Here is a 16,634-nt window from a genome sequence, read left to right as displayed (position 1 = left end):
GAAAAAAAAATAAAACTCTACAAAAAGTAAACTTTTTAGTTCACAGTTGTGTTTGTGTTCCCCTATAGAGTCCTCATAATCACACGGAAATTCACAGCATTGACTGTTGGCTGGGTAGGCTTTCTGGGAAACTAGGCTGGACATACTTATAACACAATTCATATGGTATTTCTGAAAGCAATACGACCACCACTGTGATCGTGGAGGGTGATTATCAAATCGAAAAACATAAGGAAAAAAGTGGAAAGTAACAAGCCATCAGTTCTTAATCCACTTCTATTTATGGCACGCAGTGAATGTACCAAAATATGGCTAATAATATGACAGGAAAAAGTATAAATAACTCATATAGCTTTTCTCTGATGTTGGTTTCACAAATTAATCCCCTGGAACGGGTTCACATCAGAGAATTTCCCATTTGTGAGAGTCATATTTCATTTTTACAATTTGCAGCTAATATTTGACTTCAATTCAAAAGGAAAAAAAGTAATTTTATTTTACTGCCAACATGCATGATTGTATCAGTCCTTTCTCTTTGGTTTCACCAGCAACCCTAGCATGGCAAAGAGGTGACAGAGTAGCTTGAAGCGCAGGTTACTGAAGTTTCCAAGCTGCGTATAATCAGGAAGCAGGGAGCTTCCAAGCAGGCAAAACAATTGAATATGCACCTGTGCCAGGGAAGCTGGAGAAATTTAATTTTTCACTGAGTGATATTTTTTACCCCAGACTTTACTACATTTCTTTGTCAATAATGTGTTCGAGGGAAAGGTTTTTTTTTGCAATGGCATGAAGCATACCAGTCTGTGTATTTTCTGAATACATTAAGATAAAACTGAAAGTGCTGAAGGATTTGAAAAGTGAGAAAATGAATAAAAAATAGGCACAAGATCTATAGAAAGCTGGAGAGACAGAGCAGGTCTATGATCATGAGAAACAGGGGGGAAATGTAAATTAGGGTGACCATATTTTGATTTCCAAAAAAGAGAACACTTGGCCCAGCCAAGAAGAACTTCAATAATGAATGGTGAAATAAAAAATGTCATATAGGTTTTTACAAGTCAACAAGTGCAAAAAAGAGGACGGTTGGTCACCCTAATGTAAATGGCATGTTCACTGTCATACATATGTCCTATGCAGAGGGAGATGGATTGCCACTGTTTTCTCCATCACTGATTTCTTAATACTAACATGCTTCAAGATCAACAATCCAATTAGTGTGAATAAGGACCTTTTTATTACAAGAGAGAATCGTATTGTATTTACAAGTTTAATCAAAGCAGCCATGAAAATTGTGTCATAACCAGGTTAATTATGTTTTCCTTACAATGCCACCTTCTCTCTAGACCACTACTGAAGGTTTAATTAAATGCTGTCACTCATATATCTACATTACTGGTGGTTGGCTTAGTAGAGATTTAAAGCAGGCTTAGAATAAGACCCATAGGAAGAGCAGTCAAAGAAAACAGACATCTGTGATCAGGATAGTAGTTATCACCTAGAGACTTAATTTTCTCACTGACATTTGGTGTGGGACCTGATAATTAACTGGCCTGATCATTTGCTAGTTATGCATTATGTGTGTGTACAAGGTTGCAGATTGCTTAAAAGCCAGCAACAAACAGAAATATGCCACATTTCTTCAGTCCGCAGGTCATTTGTTTCCAATACTAACTATTTTTTACGCACACGAAACATGGAGGGAATGTTGCTCTATCTGCTGTGAACAATAGCCCAGATCTTCCGAGAATTTAGACCTCTGGGCACACTTTGGCTTTAAGGGAGTGTTTGGCTGAAGACCATGGAGCTGCCTGCATCGCCTCACACAGTGCCAGTACAGATTTCCCTCTGGACTGGGCTACTGCAGGTGGAAGGTTGGTAACAGTTAGAGGGAATGATGCCTGTTCTCCCCCCATGTGTTTCCTAGGAGGAGTGAAAAGGATCTGGGGCACAAGACTGTAGAGCTGGAAGAGGAACAAGGCAAATATACGAACCCAGTCAGGAACATAGGTACTCGGGGTAAAAAGCAGGAGAGCGTGGATAATGTGGAGTGGCAGACACAGCAGAACTAAAAGGGAGAGGGAGAGGGCCAGGGAGCGGGCCAAGCAGGAGTCATGTTTTGGGGGATCTGCATGACTAAAAGGAGTCTTCCTCTGCTTCATGCATAGCAGGTCAATGTAAATGGCCAGGAGGCAAAGCAAGGGGAGGATAAATGCCGTCATCCCGTGAACATAGACCAAGAATTGGGGACTGAGAATAGTGTCAGGAGCACAGAGTGTCCAGTGGCTGCTGTGAATCTCAGCATAGGTAAAGTTGCTCATGTCCTCCACATAAAATTTTGACAAGAAGCCTCCGTATGGAAGGTACTTCCCAATGACTTTGACGTCATACTTAGGGGGTGGGGAAGAGGTAAGCTGGGGTAAAGAAGTTGTCCAGTTACCATCCAACTCAAGACCCACTGTGCCTGGGTCCGTACTGCTCGTGCTGGCGTTGAGGACATCTGTGCCGATGAACTGAGCAAAGGAGGAGAGAACAGAGGCCACCCAGCACAACAGAACTACACCCAGAGTTCGCTGACGAGTGACCACGGTGGAGTATCTGGCATCCAAAGACATGAAAAACAACAACAACATATTAGCGTGGAGTTAATACTGAGACTCAATAGCACTTGATAAGAAATTAGGACATCACCAAGATGATTGTTCCTAACTGACACCTGTCTACCACCAACTCCAAAAATACAAAATGGCACGCCGTACATCTTTGAAGAAAGTATTTTCAGTCTAAAATGAATTTCTGATTTTCCATTCAAGTCCGAATTTGTGGGTCACTGTCAATCAAACATCTAAGAGCCTTAGAGCCAATTGATATTTACTCACCATCACTCACATCGCATCACAAGCAGTTCGCAATAAGAACATCTTTATGAGCACTGAACAAACAGATTGTTTTACTACATACAAAGGTGTGCCTTGACTTTTTTTTTTTCCCTTTTGCACTTATATTGATTTCTTTCTTTCATTTTTGCTAAAAGCATGCTTACAAATCTTGGTTGACTCTTGCCACCCACATATTCACCCTTTCCCACACATATACAAAAATGTATTAAACCACTCTTTTCATTTTTGAAGTTTTATTTTACTTTGAAAATGAGTCTTATATAAGAAATGTCTCCTTTTGTGTATTTTTTGTTGTGTGTGTGTGCGTGTGTGTGTGTCTGCTTAAACTTTGAAACTGAAATTGAAAACTTGTGTCCTTTTTCCTCTACTGATCAAACTGTTACGCTCACCTGTCTGCCAAATGATGGTATAGGTGGGTGTCCAGGGTGAGCAGTACCAACAGGAACATTGTAAACTGCCTGACCATCAAAGGGCAACACACAAGGGTTATGCAGGTGTACAAACACTGGGGGCTTCGCAGGTTGAGTAACACATTCAGAGGGAGTCCCGCTGCACCTCCTATGGCTCCGACGCAACCCAGACACAGTCGAAGACAGCATGAAACACTCCCAGGCTGGGGCCTGGCAATCTGGGATCCGTCTTGGACATCAGCCATCGTGCCCTTGCTGGTGACTGCCATGCAAAGCCGCACGCTCACCACAATTATAGATAAAGATAACATGCACTGGCATAGGGAATACAGCCACGTGAACTCCATGTCTGAGGACAATTTTTAAGAAGACAAAGAGACAAAAATTTATCTTTTTACAATTTTGAAAACAAAACAAAACAAAACACTGATGATAATGATGTGGGCAAACATAAATTCAAGAAAATACATATTGATGCTTTCTATGCAAATAAAACCTCCTACTCTACTTGTCACCTCTGCCCTGTGTTCCCATGTGGTTATTGGAGCCAAGACGGCTCCTGGAGCATCGCTTTGACTTGAATTGTAAAAGCGATGGTCAAACACACAGAGAAAGACAAAGAATAGAGGGAAAATAAATGAGAAAGGAGTGACAACGGATGGAGGAAATTGTAAGGTTAAGCAGTGGATTGTGGGTCAGAATACAAAAAACACTCAGCAGAGGGAGAAAAGTACAGTTGTAGAAGGATTTAGAATGTGATGCAAGTTTGTGCTAGGGGCAGAGAAGCAGGCAGAAAGGGAGTAGATATTTTGATAGGTATTGGAGAGCTGTAAACGTGTCTGGAGAGTGAAAAGGTCAGGCCAGACCAGACTTGACAGAACTTCTCCATGTAGGATGTGAGCACCATGCAAAACACATGACAACAAGCACCAAGCTGGGTGGCAACATACAGTTACACGCTATGTTTTCTCATACCTTGTTCCAATGTTTAATGCACCTCTTTTCTCCCTCTGGCCCACCATATTTCATTCACAGACACATACTTCTTGAAGCACAAACAGTGCTAGACATTTATGCGTAAATACATGGACAGCAACACTCAGTTACACAAGTGTGCAGTGCCAGTGCCTGATGAGTAATTTTCAGCAAATGTATTCAGACATGATTGACAGCTAATTTTAGTGCATTTTCAAACAATAGTCTCCCAGAAAGCAGAGTAAATGAATATTGAAATAGCAGATTTGCTGCCTCAATGTGCCACCTGTCCATTCCATGTAATTAGTTTGACCTTTCTGAAACATTTGGTGTTAGTCCTCACTTCCATAATAATCATGACTGGCTAAAATAACCTCTTTATAACACTTCATAATCACTTTACACAGTTGTCTCCTGTCTTACTACTTGAAGGGGCTCAGCAAAATTGATTTACTGAAGTAATTAATGGAGTTCAAATCCACCTTGTGTGAGTTTTCAATTCAAATTGGTAGCTGGACACTCCCAGCGTAATAAATTGCCTTAATTAATCAATTAAGCTCTTTGAAAGTACATAGGGCCAAACTTTTCATCATGGCGACAGTCAATTTGACAGAGTTGAGAAATCAGTGGGTGCCAAAGAGGTAAATTAGATTAAAAAGGTACAGTTACCTGTTGTGAAGCCCCTGCGATGATGAGCTCTAACCTATCGTTGGTTATGACTTGGCTTGCTTTTTTATTCCGCTCAAGGATCTCTATCTCTCCCTCTCAGTCTAACTGTCTGCCCCCACTGACAGCATAAACCTGATTCATAAACCTCTGCTTATCAACCTGCCTTCTATCTCTCCCTTGTCTCTGCAAACATATCAATTGTGTCAATGTTGGAGCATGGCTGCCCTTTCCATCTGATTTGTGCAAAGGGCAACACATTCTCTTCCAGCCAGGGAACTATGTAAATAAGGTACCCCCCCCACACACACACACACACATATATACATTTATTATGTTATATATGTAGTTTTCTCCAGATTTTTTAAAATAAAGAGTAAAACACTATGCAATTCTTAACAGCTTGCTGTTCTGATGTAGCAGTTTACACTATCTATAGACACGAAAACAAATATGCAGGCAGAAGTGTATTGATGTCTATATACACCTTTAAGAAAGTCTCTCTTGCCCCTATATATATAATTAGAAACAAACAAACAAGCAAAATACAAGAAATCAAACTGTAAGATTGACATTTAGGTCCTTATCCTCCAACTGTCTGTCTCAAAAGGGCCAAGCATTACGGGAAGAGCACAGTTACTGACAAATCAATAACTGATGTAAACGTACTAACTATTGGCTGCTGCCATTTTAAATGCAGCCATAGTTAAATGTGAAAGTGGAGATCTCTATGAGAGAAGAATGAAAACAAGATTTTTTTTTTTGATAGAAACAGATGAAAATAAATTACCAAAAACCGATTAAATACTATGTAAAGTACAACTTGTAGCACTAGTATGCAATTTCCCTAACCCTAATCTATTTATGTAGATGATAGTAAAATAGCCTAAATGACGAACAAAAGAGAGTCGAAAACGGATAGATGGATTAGATTGGGAGGGTCGACACTTGTGATGAGCGGCATCGCTGGAAAAAACAACGCGCTGGTCTCGCGTTAAAAAACGAGATGTGCCCGTTCTATCATGGGTTGGAAACCCCGTTCCACCCTCTTCCCTTGGCTGTCCATAAGCAAGGTAACGCCGCATTTTTCACTCCTCGCTTATTTAGCAATAAATGTATTCAAAATTCAAACAATTGTTCTTCAAACGTGGTCTGTTAAAGTATAAAGTACAGATAATTACAGTGGTTAGGCTTTACACGAGGTATTTTGACGTGTTAATAAGTTTTTGCGAGAATTTTATTTGAATGTTGCGCTCATATCATATCTGCTAGTAATGGCTGCCCCCATGCTACCTCGTTGAGGCCTGCTCAACTGGCTAGTTGTACTGATTTGATTTTGTGTTCTGTGCTATAATATATGAATATTCATATTACGAGAAGCGATATCGTGTATCGGTTGGGCAGATGTTTCTTTATTTGTCGATTTTTAGGTCGTAAGGATAACAATTGAAAACGAAGTGTGGTTGAGTGTATGGTCAGTTAGCGCACATGAAGCTAAAACACCGGGTGAAACGTGCAATTTCACCAAGGGTCGTACACATGTATCCTGTCCAATTTGTCTTGCTGCATAGCATTATTTAGTATTTGTTTTCTTGATGCATTTTAATAATTAACCTAAGCTCCGTATTCTTTGAAGCTAATTGGGATTGATGTTTAAGAGTTCTCCTGGTTTGAGGCGGTGAGCAGCGAAATCTTAGAGCAGTTATGAGAGATGCTTGTCTGGTGTGTTGCTTTTTTTGGTAGATAAACGTTAGTTTGTGTGTATTTATTCATATTTTAATCGCATTCAGATGCCAGGTGTCACAGTGAAAGACGTTAACCAGCAGGAGTTTGTCCGTGCCCTGGCGGCCTTCCTGAAGAAGTGAGTTTTATTTTCTCCTCTACATATTCAAAGCTTGTTAATATATTTTATATAGTATGCTCCACTGAGCAGCTTTACTTTTTATTGAACATATTTTTAATCAAATTTTGTGACGCTGTTTAACTTAACAGATGCTAATGGCCCACTCGAACAAATTATTGATATAGTCCTCTGATGTACTTCGTACTGATGTACCTTTTCTGTTACCAGGTCAGGAAAACTGAAGGTGCCTGACTGGGTGGACCTTGTCAAGCTGGGTAAGCACAAGGAGCTGGCCCCCAGTGATGAGAACTGGTTCTACATCAGAGCTGGTAAGTCTTGCAAGTTGTTGTTGTGTGTGTTGTTGTTTTTTTTTTTTTTTTTTTTTTTTTTTTTTTTAATTACTAAGGTTTTCAGAAGTTCTCCTGAGACTTATTACAGCTTCAGGCTTGTATTACCACAAGATGTTTCCATTTACATGTTTAAATGGTGCTTTGAGATGGGACAATTTTACATGCAAATGTGCTTTTAATTAGTAAAAGGTTTTTGAATGCAACAGACTATACATACTGATCATTTTAAATTGTTTCCAAATTTATAACCATTGACACAGTAAGCCCACTTTATCAAAAACTTAATATTCACATTGTACAATGCTTAGTGTTTCAGGTTCTAAATATTATATGACAACACTGTCATCTCTCATGCTTCCGCAGCATCCACTGTTCGCCACCTTTACCTCCGTGGTGGTGCAGGTGTTGGCTCCATGACCAAGATCTATGGCAGTCGCAAGAGGAACGGCGTGTGCCCTGCCCACTACAGTGTTGGATCAAAGAATGTGGCTCGCAAGGTGCTGCAGGCTCTTGAGTTGCTCAAGATGATTGAGAAGGATCCCAATGGGTAAGTGCCAGTTCTTACTGTTTTTATTGGTTGGAACTTAAAAGCGTTTTTTTTTTTTTTTGGTTTGTTTGTTTTTTCTTCATACAGCCCCGGACCTTTCTAAATATTAGACACAGAAAGCTGTGAATGCAAAAACGCTGTCTGATAGACTTACCAGTTAGGGCTGCTCAATTAATCGAATTTTAATCACAATTACGATCTGGGCTTTCAACGATCATTAAAAATGACTGAGCCGATTATTAGCCCCTCCCTCATTTATCCGCGACACCTTAAAGGCCGGTCCGTGAAAATATTGCCGGGCATAAACCGGTCCGTGGCGCAAAAAAGGTTGGAGACCGCTGATTAAGAGGACCCGAGGGAAGCTCGGAAAGCTAAGCAGAAGTTATTTGGAGAGGAGAGTGACTGCCGTTGGTCGAAAAGAGAGGTTAAAAAAAACTTCAGTGGTGTTGCACACTATTTTATATTATTTTTTAAAGTCATTGTTAACCCTTTAAATCCGGTCAGAGCAGCACGCTCCGTTTTGTGTAACTATTTTTAAATCCCTGTAGAACCTGAACCGTGTAAGCTAGTGCAATAATTTGTTTTGTATATGAAACCGGAGGAGCTGTACTTACATCTTATGCCATCAGCTTGTCCTCGGTCACGGTTTCCTTCCACATAAAGCTTTGCAAAAATTGCATAAAAAGCTCTTGCAAGAACAAAAACATAATATTCCAGAAACACGCTTTACCGATCCGATCAGCTGTTCGTAACACTTCCCACAGTGAAACAGACGTCAGCGCGAACTATCACGTCTGCAATTTCCTGGCCGAAACCGGAAGTGACGTCATTTTCACGGAAATGTAGTTTTTTACTTGTAGGCCTTAAAAACCTATACTGGTCATGTTTGACTTTTCTGAATAGTTTCTGAGATACTTAGAACTCAAATTGCACTGCTGAAAATAGTTTATTTTGATGCACCTGCTGTTTTCTCTGCAAATTTGCATCATAGGATTGTTTTTTCGTTTTTCCTGCAGTGTATATAAAAATTTGTGTATCTCCAAAATAAAACTATGAAGACACTCAAAATAAATTTCCTGTTGTTGTAAACTACTTTTTGCAACTTTTTTGTATTTAAAGTTTTGAGGGATAAACCTCTTAAATTTCTCCAAGTAGAAATATATGTAAAAAAACAAAACAAACTATTTTCAATTTTTTTTTGTAGTTTATTGCACTTTTTTGCAATTAATGTAGTTACTATGGACTTAATGCATACATATTATTAAAATATGGGCTATAGTTGTATAGCAACTTGAAATGCTCCCACAAATGGCACTACAACATGTAAAAAAAATAATATAAGCTCTGGCAGAAAGCTGATTACATGTATAAGTTGGCATGTGCATGATGCTTAGAGATGGGTGAAATAATTGACTCACTGAGGAATAGTTTTTATATTTTATACATCTGATTTTATTTGCAAATTGTAATCAGCTATAGATATCGAGTCGTAAGGCTAACAGTGCCCGTGTCAGTCATCTTTTTTCTGTTGTGTCCAGAAGGGGTTTCAAGAGCACTCACATTCAGTTAGAGTGAGTGTAAGTGTAGCTTGAACTGTCAAAGCTTTAAAATGCATGTGTCTCTAGTTGTCCATTATACGCATGTTTACTTGGAGTTGCTTGGTAGCCCAAGTGTTAAGTTCTGCAATGCTATTGATGAAGCGTGTCCCCTTAATGCTGTGCAGTAAGGTTTGGTTGGAATGGAGCATGCTGACCAACCTTGAGTGAACTGCTTTAGTTAATAACTCCCACCCCAGCACCATTATCCAGTATTACACTACATGTGTTCAAATATTGAAAATGTTGACTTGGTATTAACTTAATTTGGTCATTAAACATTTTTAAATTCTCTACAATTGTTTCTTGTTTTTAGTCACAGTACATTACTTTAACTCCACAGTACAGTTTCATAATGTGTATTTCAACTAAAAACTTGGTCTTTAGTTGGGGATATTAAAAAGATATTAATTTGTACCTCTAGACTCTGCATACCAATATTAGTGGACATCATGGTAGATCGACTTAGAAAGCTGTACGCCACCTTTAATTGATTATTCGTAGCACTCATTCACACAATCATACAGTCTTTTTATTTATTTGCTTTGTAACCATCGCGGATACTTGCACACTGCGATGGATGCCTTTGAGGATAACTCGGGGCTCAGTAGTTTGCCTAAGTATACTTTGGCACATGGCTAGAGGAGTCAGGGATTGATCTAATGACCTTTGGATTGGTAGATGACCAACGCTACCAGATGAGTCATGGCTCTCCACACAAAACCTCAGCGCACACACAGTAAGCAATTTGCTGCAGCATTGGAGTATGAAGCTTAAATCCCCCAAGTAGCATACTTTTGCACAGCGTTCTATTGCTGATAAAACATGGAGATGCCAGCTAACTGACAGTTGATATTTTGATACTTGGTGAGCTCAAGAAAATGCCACAATATTGTTTTGAATTGATTTTTTTTTCTTGTTTTATTTTATGGGTAACATGGGCACAGTGGTACACACCTACGCCAATGCCTCTACACATGCTGTTACTCATACTTGCAAAACTTAGTAACAGTGTCTCAGTTTTCTGTTTATTGCTTTTGCTGATGTGAAATGGGCCAGCTTATGTTATGTGGATAACTGAAATCTGTAAATGCATAAGGTAGAAATCATCTTTTTTTTTTTTTTGAGACTGCAGTAAAGATTTAATCACTCTGTAACAACAGGGCTAATTGATTGGCTTGGGATAGAAGTGAGCAAGAAAATTAAGTTCTGTGGAGAAAAAAAAATGTTCAGTGGCTTCTTCACTGTAATGCTGTGGTTAGTGTGGCATAAACTCATTATTGTAGTGTTAAGCATTTTTCTAGCGGTGAATGGTATTCTGTTGTATCAGCTAATTTCTGCTTTTTCTTGCTTTTTTTAAAATCAGTGGTCGCAGACTGACTTCCCAGGGAACCAGAGATCTGGACAGAATTGCTGGCCAGGTGAGAAACTCATTTATTGTGTTTTTAAAAAAATAAAATAAAATCACCAAACTGTCTAAATGCTAAGAAGTTTGCATACACTTAACAATAACTCAATTAAATGATCCTAATAAAACTTTATTCAGAGATGGTGTCGTGGTCTTTACCTTCTTATATGGTACAGTGGAGGCTTGACATATTCAAGGGGTCTAAAACCTATGCAAACTGAAAATCATTAGGTCTGCACAAAACCTAGAGAGGGGCATAAATGGGTTGTAGCTAAATATTCTGAGGACAATTAAGTATCTAAAATGGACAAATTAATTTGCTAATGTTAAGTAATATTAATGCTCTTGGTTACAATGTCCAGTGCAGCATTTCCCCTCAATAAATTAAGACCATACACATAGATTAGGAGATGGCCTAATGGTCCTTAATGATCTCAGATAATATAATTTGCACTGTATCTGTCACTAATCAGTACACCAATTATTGTGCTTGTGATGTTTTAACATGACAAGCTGTCTGCTGTTAAACACCATGACCATGTCTCCCTTTCTCTGCCACCTTTTTGCTGTGTTTTGTTAAACTGTTCAACTCAGTTGTATGCGTTGTGTCAGGCATTCAATTGTTTTTATTTATTTTTTTACGATACATGTAGTGGTTTTTTTTTTTTTTGGCCTTGAATGTATATCAAATTGTCGTCTTCCAGCTGGATGAAATCATTTACTAAATATATTTAGGTGCTCTGCAAGTTGAACATTAAGTGGCAGCAGCTAGTGAGAGTATTGCTAAAATGCTGCAGTTATTATAGGTATTCGACTTGATGTGTTCAGTTTAAGAAGATCCTGCTGAAGTCCTGTTGGCTTTTTGTTTTGTTTTTTGTATGTCCACACTTTTGTGCAGAAGCTACAGCTTTGCAGGCTGTTTTGTTGTAGCTGTTTTCTGTCACCTGGGGGCAGTGTCACAACCAATGGGTCTTTGGGGAACCCTCTTGTGCTGCTGTTGGTTCGGCAGCAAACCGCAGAGAAGGGCAGTTGTAACGTATAAAGAGTTAAAATGAAACTGAGTCAAGAACCAGTGTCCACTTTCATAGCCACCTTCTGCTGTTATCCTCCTTTTTTGATTTTTCACATATTTGTGGTATGGCTTTTCCGTTTTCTGGTCCAACTCTCAACCAGTCAGCACTTGCCTTACTCAGAGGATTATCCATTTTGAGGCCCATGCTATTGGGCTTTAGCAGTATGGCAGGTAATTTTCAAATACCTGTGCAGATTGACATAAATGTAGTACTGTAAAATAGGCTTAGCACAATGAAAGTAAGTATCATTAATGGTTGAGAATGTTTACACATAGTAAACCAAAGAAAAGCATCTAAATTGAGATGGGTAGGTTTTGATTATTTGTAGAGACATTTGTGTAACATGCAAAAGAATTCCCAGTTTGAGACAAGGAGGAGAGACGCATCCCTTTGGGAGTTGATTCAGGAAGGAAATCCAAATCGACTATGCGGAGGTACCTATGGGTGACCACTTGTAAACAAAGGTGCAGCTATTTATAGAAGTAAGATTCTGCACTGTTGAGATGAATTTCACTTAACCGTGTATTTTATAATAAAGATGTCAACCGTGTGCAAGTCTGAAAATGGCGTGCCTAGTGAGCATACCCCTTTGAGACAACTTTGGTGTCTCTTGTAGGGAATGAGTCTCAGCTGCAAATGTAAAAAGCTGCAGCCACTGAAGTATAATCTGAAAGTGATCTGTAGGTACTGAAATCAGATGTAAAATGTTTGTCACAAAACACATTTTTATAGTAACCTGTGTTATGTACCAAGCTTCAATATTAAGCCTATGCTTAAAATCACATGGTATCTAACATGCTACGCTATGATATGTCAGCCAGCTCTAGTTCCAGCCTGATGGAATTGGTAGAAAAGAAGCGGACCACTATCAGGCTCCCCAGCTGTTAAATGTCATCACGACCTCATGCTGGCCAGGCAAAGGTTGTTTCCTGTGACTGATTTTGTATGATGCTCTCTGTCATTTTATGTGACGTTCTGACAGACTCAGGGTGGTGCCTTAAGAGTGTGTGATCACCACAGAAATATCATCCTCTGCTTTGATGCGACACCTTGTCTGTTGTGGGAGTACATTGCCCCCATCACTTTGGCATGCAAGGTTTTTTTAAAGCACTTGTCCTTGGGCAAATTTTTTCCCCTCTGCCAGCCAGTTGAGTTATGTGTCTTGTGTGGCACACTCCTGGAATTGTTTGTTAGCCTTCGCTAAAAAACAAATCACACTTGGGCCTTGTCAAAAATCAAGAGAGAGTCAGCAATGTTGTGATAATCCAAGGGTAAAAGGGGTAAACATGAGGAGGGAATTTCATGCTTGGCAAGTCTGCCGTATGGCACCAGTTTTCTCCTTGTTTATCCATGCTAATGAGCAGTATGCAGATGAGCAGACCTGGGCTGGGCCCTGCCTGCTGCACAAAAACTGGCAGGAAGCTTGTTGGTGTGGCTCCCCTACCACCTCTAGAATCTCTCGTGTGTGTTGTACTTTCTGATGACTTTTTATGTGAGATAGGCTTTTCCCTGGCAAGTGAGGTTTCTGCCATGTATTATCAGACTATTCATGGTGGTTTTTGGCAGCAGCAGTAACAGTTTCTCTTCCAGACTGTGTTTGCTCTCAAGTCCCTGTGAAATTACATTTTTGATAGCGTCTTGCTCCCTCAAGTTGTGGACTGACTATTAATGCAGTGGAGTGACATTTAAAAATAAATGAATTAAATGTGTATTTTCATTTGATTGCTGTAGAATAAAATTAGTTCAAATAGTTGAGATCATCATCTTCATCCATGGCAGCCTAATGAATTGATTAAATACCCCCCACTAACACTGCTGGTAATTTTATTCTGAATTATAGGGATGTTTTCAAAGGTGTGAGATTTTCATTTGATGCAGGATGTCACTCCTGGATATATCTCATGTTTTCTCTCTCTCTCACTTTTCTCTACAGGTTGCAGCTGCAAACAAGAAATCTGTTTAATAAATCTTTTTTGGAAAAGTCAAATTGTGTCTTGTGATTTTTGACTTGCATGAACAATTAGTTTGAACCCATTCAATCAGTCTTCAAGCTAATGAACTGGAATGAGTTTTATAGATGAACTGCTGATAAGTCTGTTTCCCTGAATATTATGAACCACGCTTTCTAAAAGAAGGGAAGTCTTTGCAGTAATTCATCCCTAGCTGATGTCTGGCACTCTGGTCAAAATGTCATTTTTGTCTAAAGGGCAGTGAATGACCATTGGTCGTGGGCTCTGTTCAGATCCTCATATCCTCTTGCTACCAAAAGCTTGATGACTGGGAGCTGTTTCATCGGGCAGTTTGAAAAGGCTTCCGGCGAGCTGATCCATCACTAAGCCAATACAGCTTCTCATCACTGGCCAGACACTCTGCTGTCACATTGCCCCTTTTCCCATCCATATTAATCTTTTGTTTTTGCCACTTTGTTCATCTATCAGATGTGCTTTGTACAAATTGATCGCTGATACCATGACAACCGCTGGAAATGGTTCACTTAACAAAGGCAGATGATTACATTTCCATAAGGAACCTAGTTAACATTTCAGTTGTAAAGAATGATGTCATGGTTTAACAGCCTCATTCAGGGCCCACAGTGCCATCTACAGATTAAAACCAAATTTAATAAGAATGCTTGACAATTTCAGCAGAATGGGGAAAATATTGGACATGTTTTTCATATGACTGCCACCCCAGACGCAAAACTTGGGAAAACTAACCATGAGGTATTTACATGAAGGATACGTGATCTATATTTTAAGTAAACCAATTCATGTATGCTTAACTTGATGTTTTAAAAGGCAAATTGTCTCAATCCCAATCTAAAGCAGTTATGTAAGTGTGTATATATGAAAAATGTGGTATTCAAAATACATCTGCAGTTGAATGTTCTGTTACTTAAAAATGAAGGCAGACCAGCAGCATCCTGGGTCACATGCGTAATTTGTCAGTGACACTAAAATCCTGCAGAGGGTGCCAAAGCCAATAGAATCTCTTGTCTATACATATAGTTTGAATTAATAGGCCATGAGGTGATTTTTATAAGTATTAAGTGTTAAAGCATTAATTTTCAAATAAATACAAAAACAGCCTCATTCACATCCAGAGGTGCAGTAATATAGTTACATTTCAGTATCCTATTAAATTTGAAATTGGTTTATTAGTTTTTAGTGTTCGTTATTTTCCGCAGCCACGAGTTTCCCCAAAGTAATTAAACTAGAACATTATACAAAACTTCTCAAATGTTTATTACAACAGCTTCAGGATGTAATATTCAGGCAAGTAACTGAAAATCATCGCATCTGCATTTTAATTTTCATGCTTTAATCTCATTTCATGTCTCCACAAGGCTTGGGGCAACAAAAAATTACAAGCACAACCAAATGAAGAGTGCGTGGGTCGTTAGTCACGGTGTAGCGCAGTACACATCTATGTCCTCTTTTTGAGAATATAGATTTATTTCATGTCAATTATGTCTGTATTTAAAGGAGGAAAAAAATACTGCAGGCTTTGTGTGCTCGCACAGCTGAGCTCATGTACACAGCCTGCTGTGTGTGTTTGAGTGAGCTTATAGATGGCCCTGTGTTTGAAAGATAGCATGTTGTTGATCCATGGACAGTAAGCCTGCTGTGTTTGCCAGTCTATCATCCACTGTATCTGTGTGTACTGTCCACACTGTGCAGCACACACAAAGCATTGTGTGTCGCTCCATCCAACTGACTGTGTGTTTTTCTCATCTTTTCATAATGCCATTCATAATAAGCAGTCTCCATCAATTACTCAGGGCTTTTCTTGAGAAATATTAATCATTTCATACACCTATCCCACTGTCTCTGCCATCCCCTCCATCTCCCTGTCCCCTGTCCGCCCCCTCCTTCCTGTTTTTATTTGACGACCAGCTGTTCCTGAACACCTGAACCCATCATCCCTTCCTCCCCTTTTCATGATCCCGCTTTTTGTTCTACCCTGCAATTTAGAAGATGGGAGAGGCTCAACATGTCCTTGAGTGGTAGAGAGAAATGTATGGAATCTATCCGAGGACATCTTATGTTTGTTCACTTGTTACGGTTCCTGTGTGTGCGTGCTTGTTCATGTATGTGTAGTTCCTGCAACCACATTTGGTGATGTGTGCCTCTCTCCCCAAACAATTTCAGCTGCCGTCAGTCAACTTGTTTGTGCAACAATTTTTCATTGTGTGCAGTGTCATTATCAGCAGGCTTCACTATGGCAATTACTGCTGTGGAACAATTACCACTTTAACAAATGCACAACCAAGTGGATTTTTGAGCCTTGTGTGTGTGTTTGTGTGGAGGTGGCTGCACCTACTTGCGCTCCCAATTCTTTGGCAGCTCGGCTTGATCACACTGAGAATGGATGCAGACCTGCCTCTCACCTCTGCGGGGTTGGAAACAGCCGATAACTAAGAAATGAATCCTCTGCACAAGTCTTTCCAAAATAGAACAGCTATCAGGAGAGCTCCTGCACATACACATGTACACACACGTTGTCAGCGCACAGCTCTATGCCCTGTGGCATGTTTTCCCCAGAAGACAAGACATTCCTCTGAATTTTTCCCAGCATTCCTATCTCCTCCATAATAGTTTTCTTGGGAAAGTTGACCCAGATGCTGCTGGATTGGTTAAGATAACAACTTTTTTCCATTTATCTCATAAACCACACAGATTTATTAGTTTTTATGGAGTTAAAATTCACAGTGTCACGCAGGCTTTATATGCGTGTTTGAGGTTGTTTCACTTTCATTTATTTATTTTCTGGGAGCTGAGATATTCTTTCATTCTCGTTGCTTACATCTTGATGTTTTAATGCTGTGTTATTGATTTATTTATATCTTACTATAAATTCCACTGGTTAA

The 16,634-nt window shown here is 39.4% G+C and overlaps 1 protein-coding gene across 2 annotated transcripts; it reads left to right on the top strand.

The window, feature by feature from the left end:
- The first annotated feature begins 5,961 nt into the window (after positions 1–5,961).
- On the top strand, positions 5,962–13,751 carry rps19 (ribosomal protein S19). Of its 2 annotated transcripts, none has more exons than XM_040030307.1 (5): positions 5,962–6,021; positions 6,739–6,809; positions 7,020–7,120; positions 7,505–7,688; positions 10,650–10,751. In XM_040030307.1, exons 1-5 carry the CDS (start codon positions 5,971–5,973, stop codon positions 10,738–10,740), a joined length of 498 nt encoding a protein of 165 aa, XP_039886241.1. In that variant the 5' UTR covers positions 5,962–5,970; the 3' UTR covers positions 10,741–10,751. The 2 variants fall into 2 exon arrangements, with proteins under 2 accessions (XP_039886241.1, XP_039886240.1); XM_040030306.1 differs by lacking the exon at positions 5,962–6,021 and adding an exon at positions 13,698–13,751 and having other exon boundaries at positions 10,650–10,704.
- Positions 13,752–16,634: the final 2,883 nt, after the last annotated feature.

Source organism: Simochromis diagramma, unplaced genomic scaffold, assembly GCF_900408965.1.
Source record: "Simochromis diagramma unplaced genomic scaffold, fSimDia1.1 OVJJ01000361.1, whole genome shotgun sequence".
Taxonomy (NCBI): domain Eukaryota; kingdom Metazoa; phylum Chordata; class Actinopteri; order Cichliformes; family Cichlidae; genus Simochromis; species Simochromis diagramma.
Note: the sequence above shows the minus strand (reverse complement) of the source record. Positions and strands in the feature narration are given on the sequence as shown.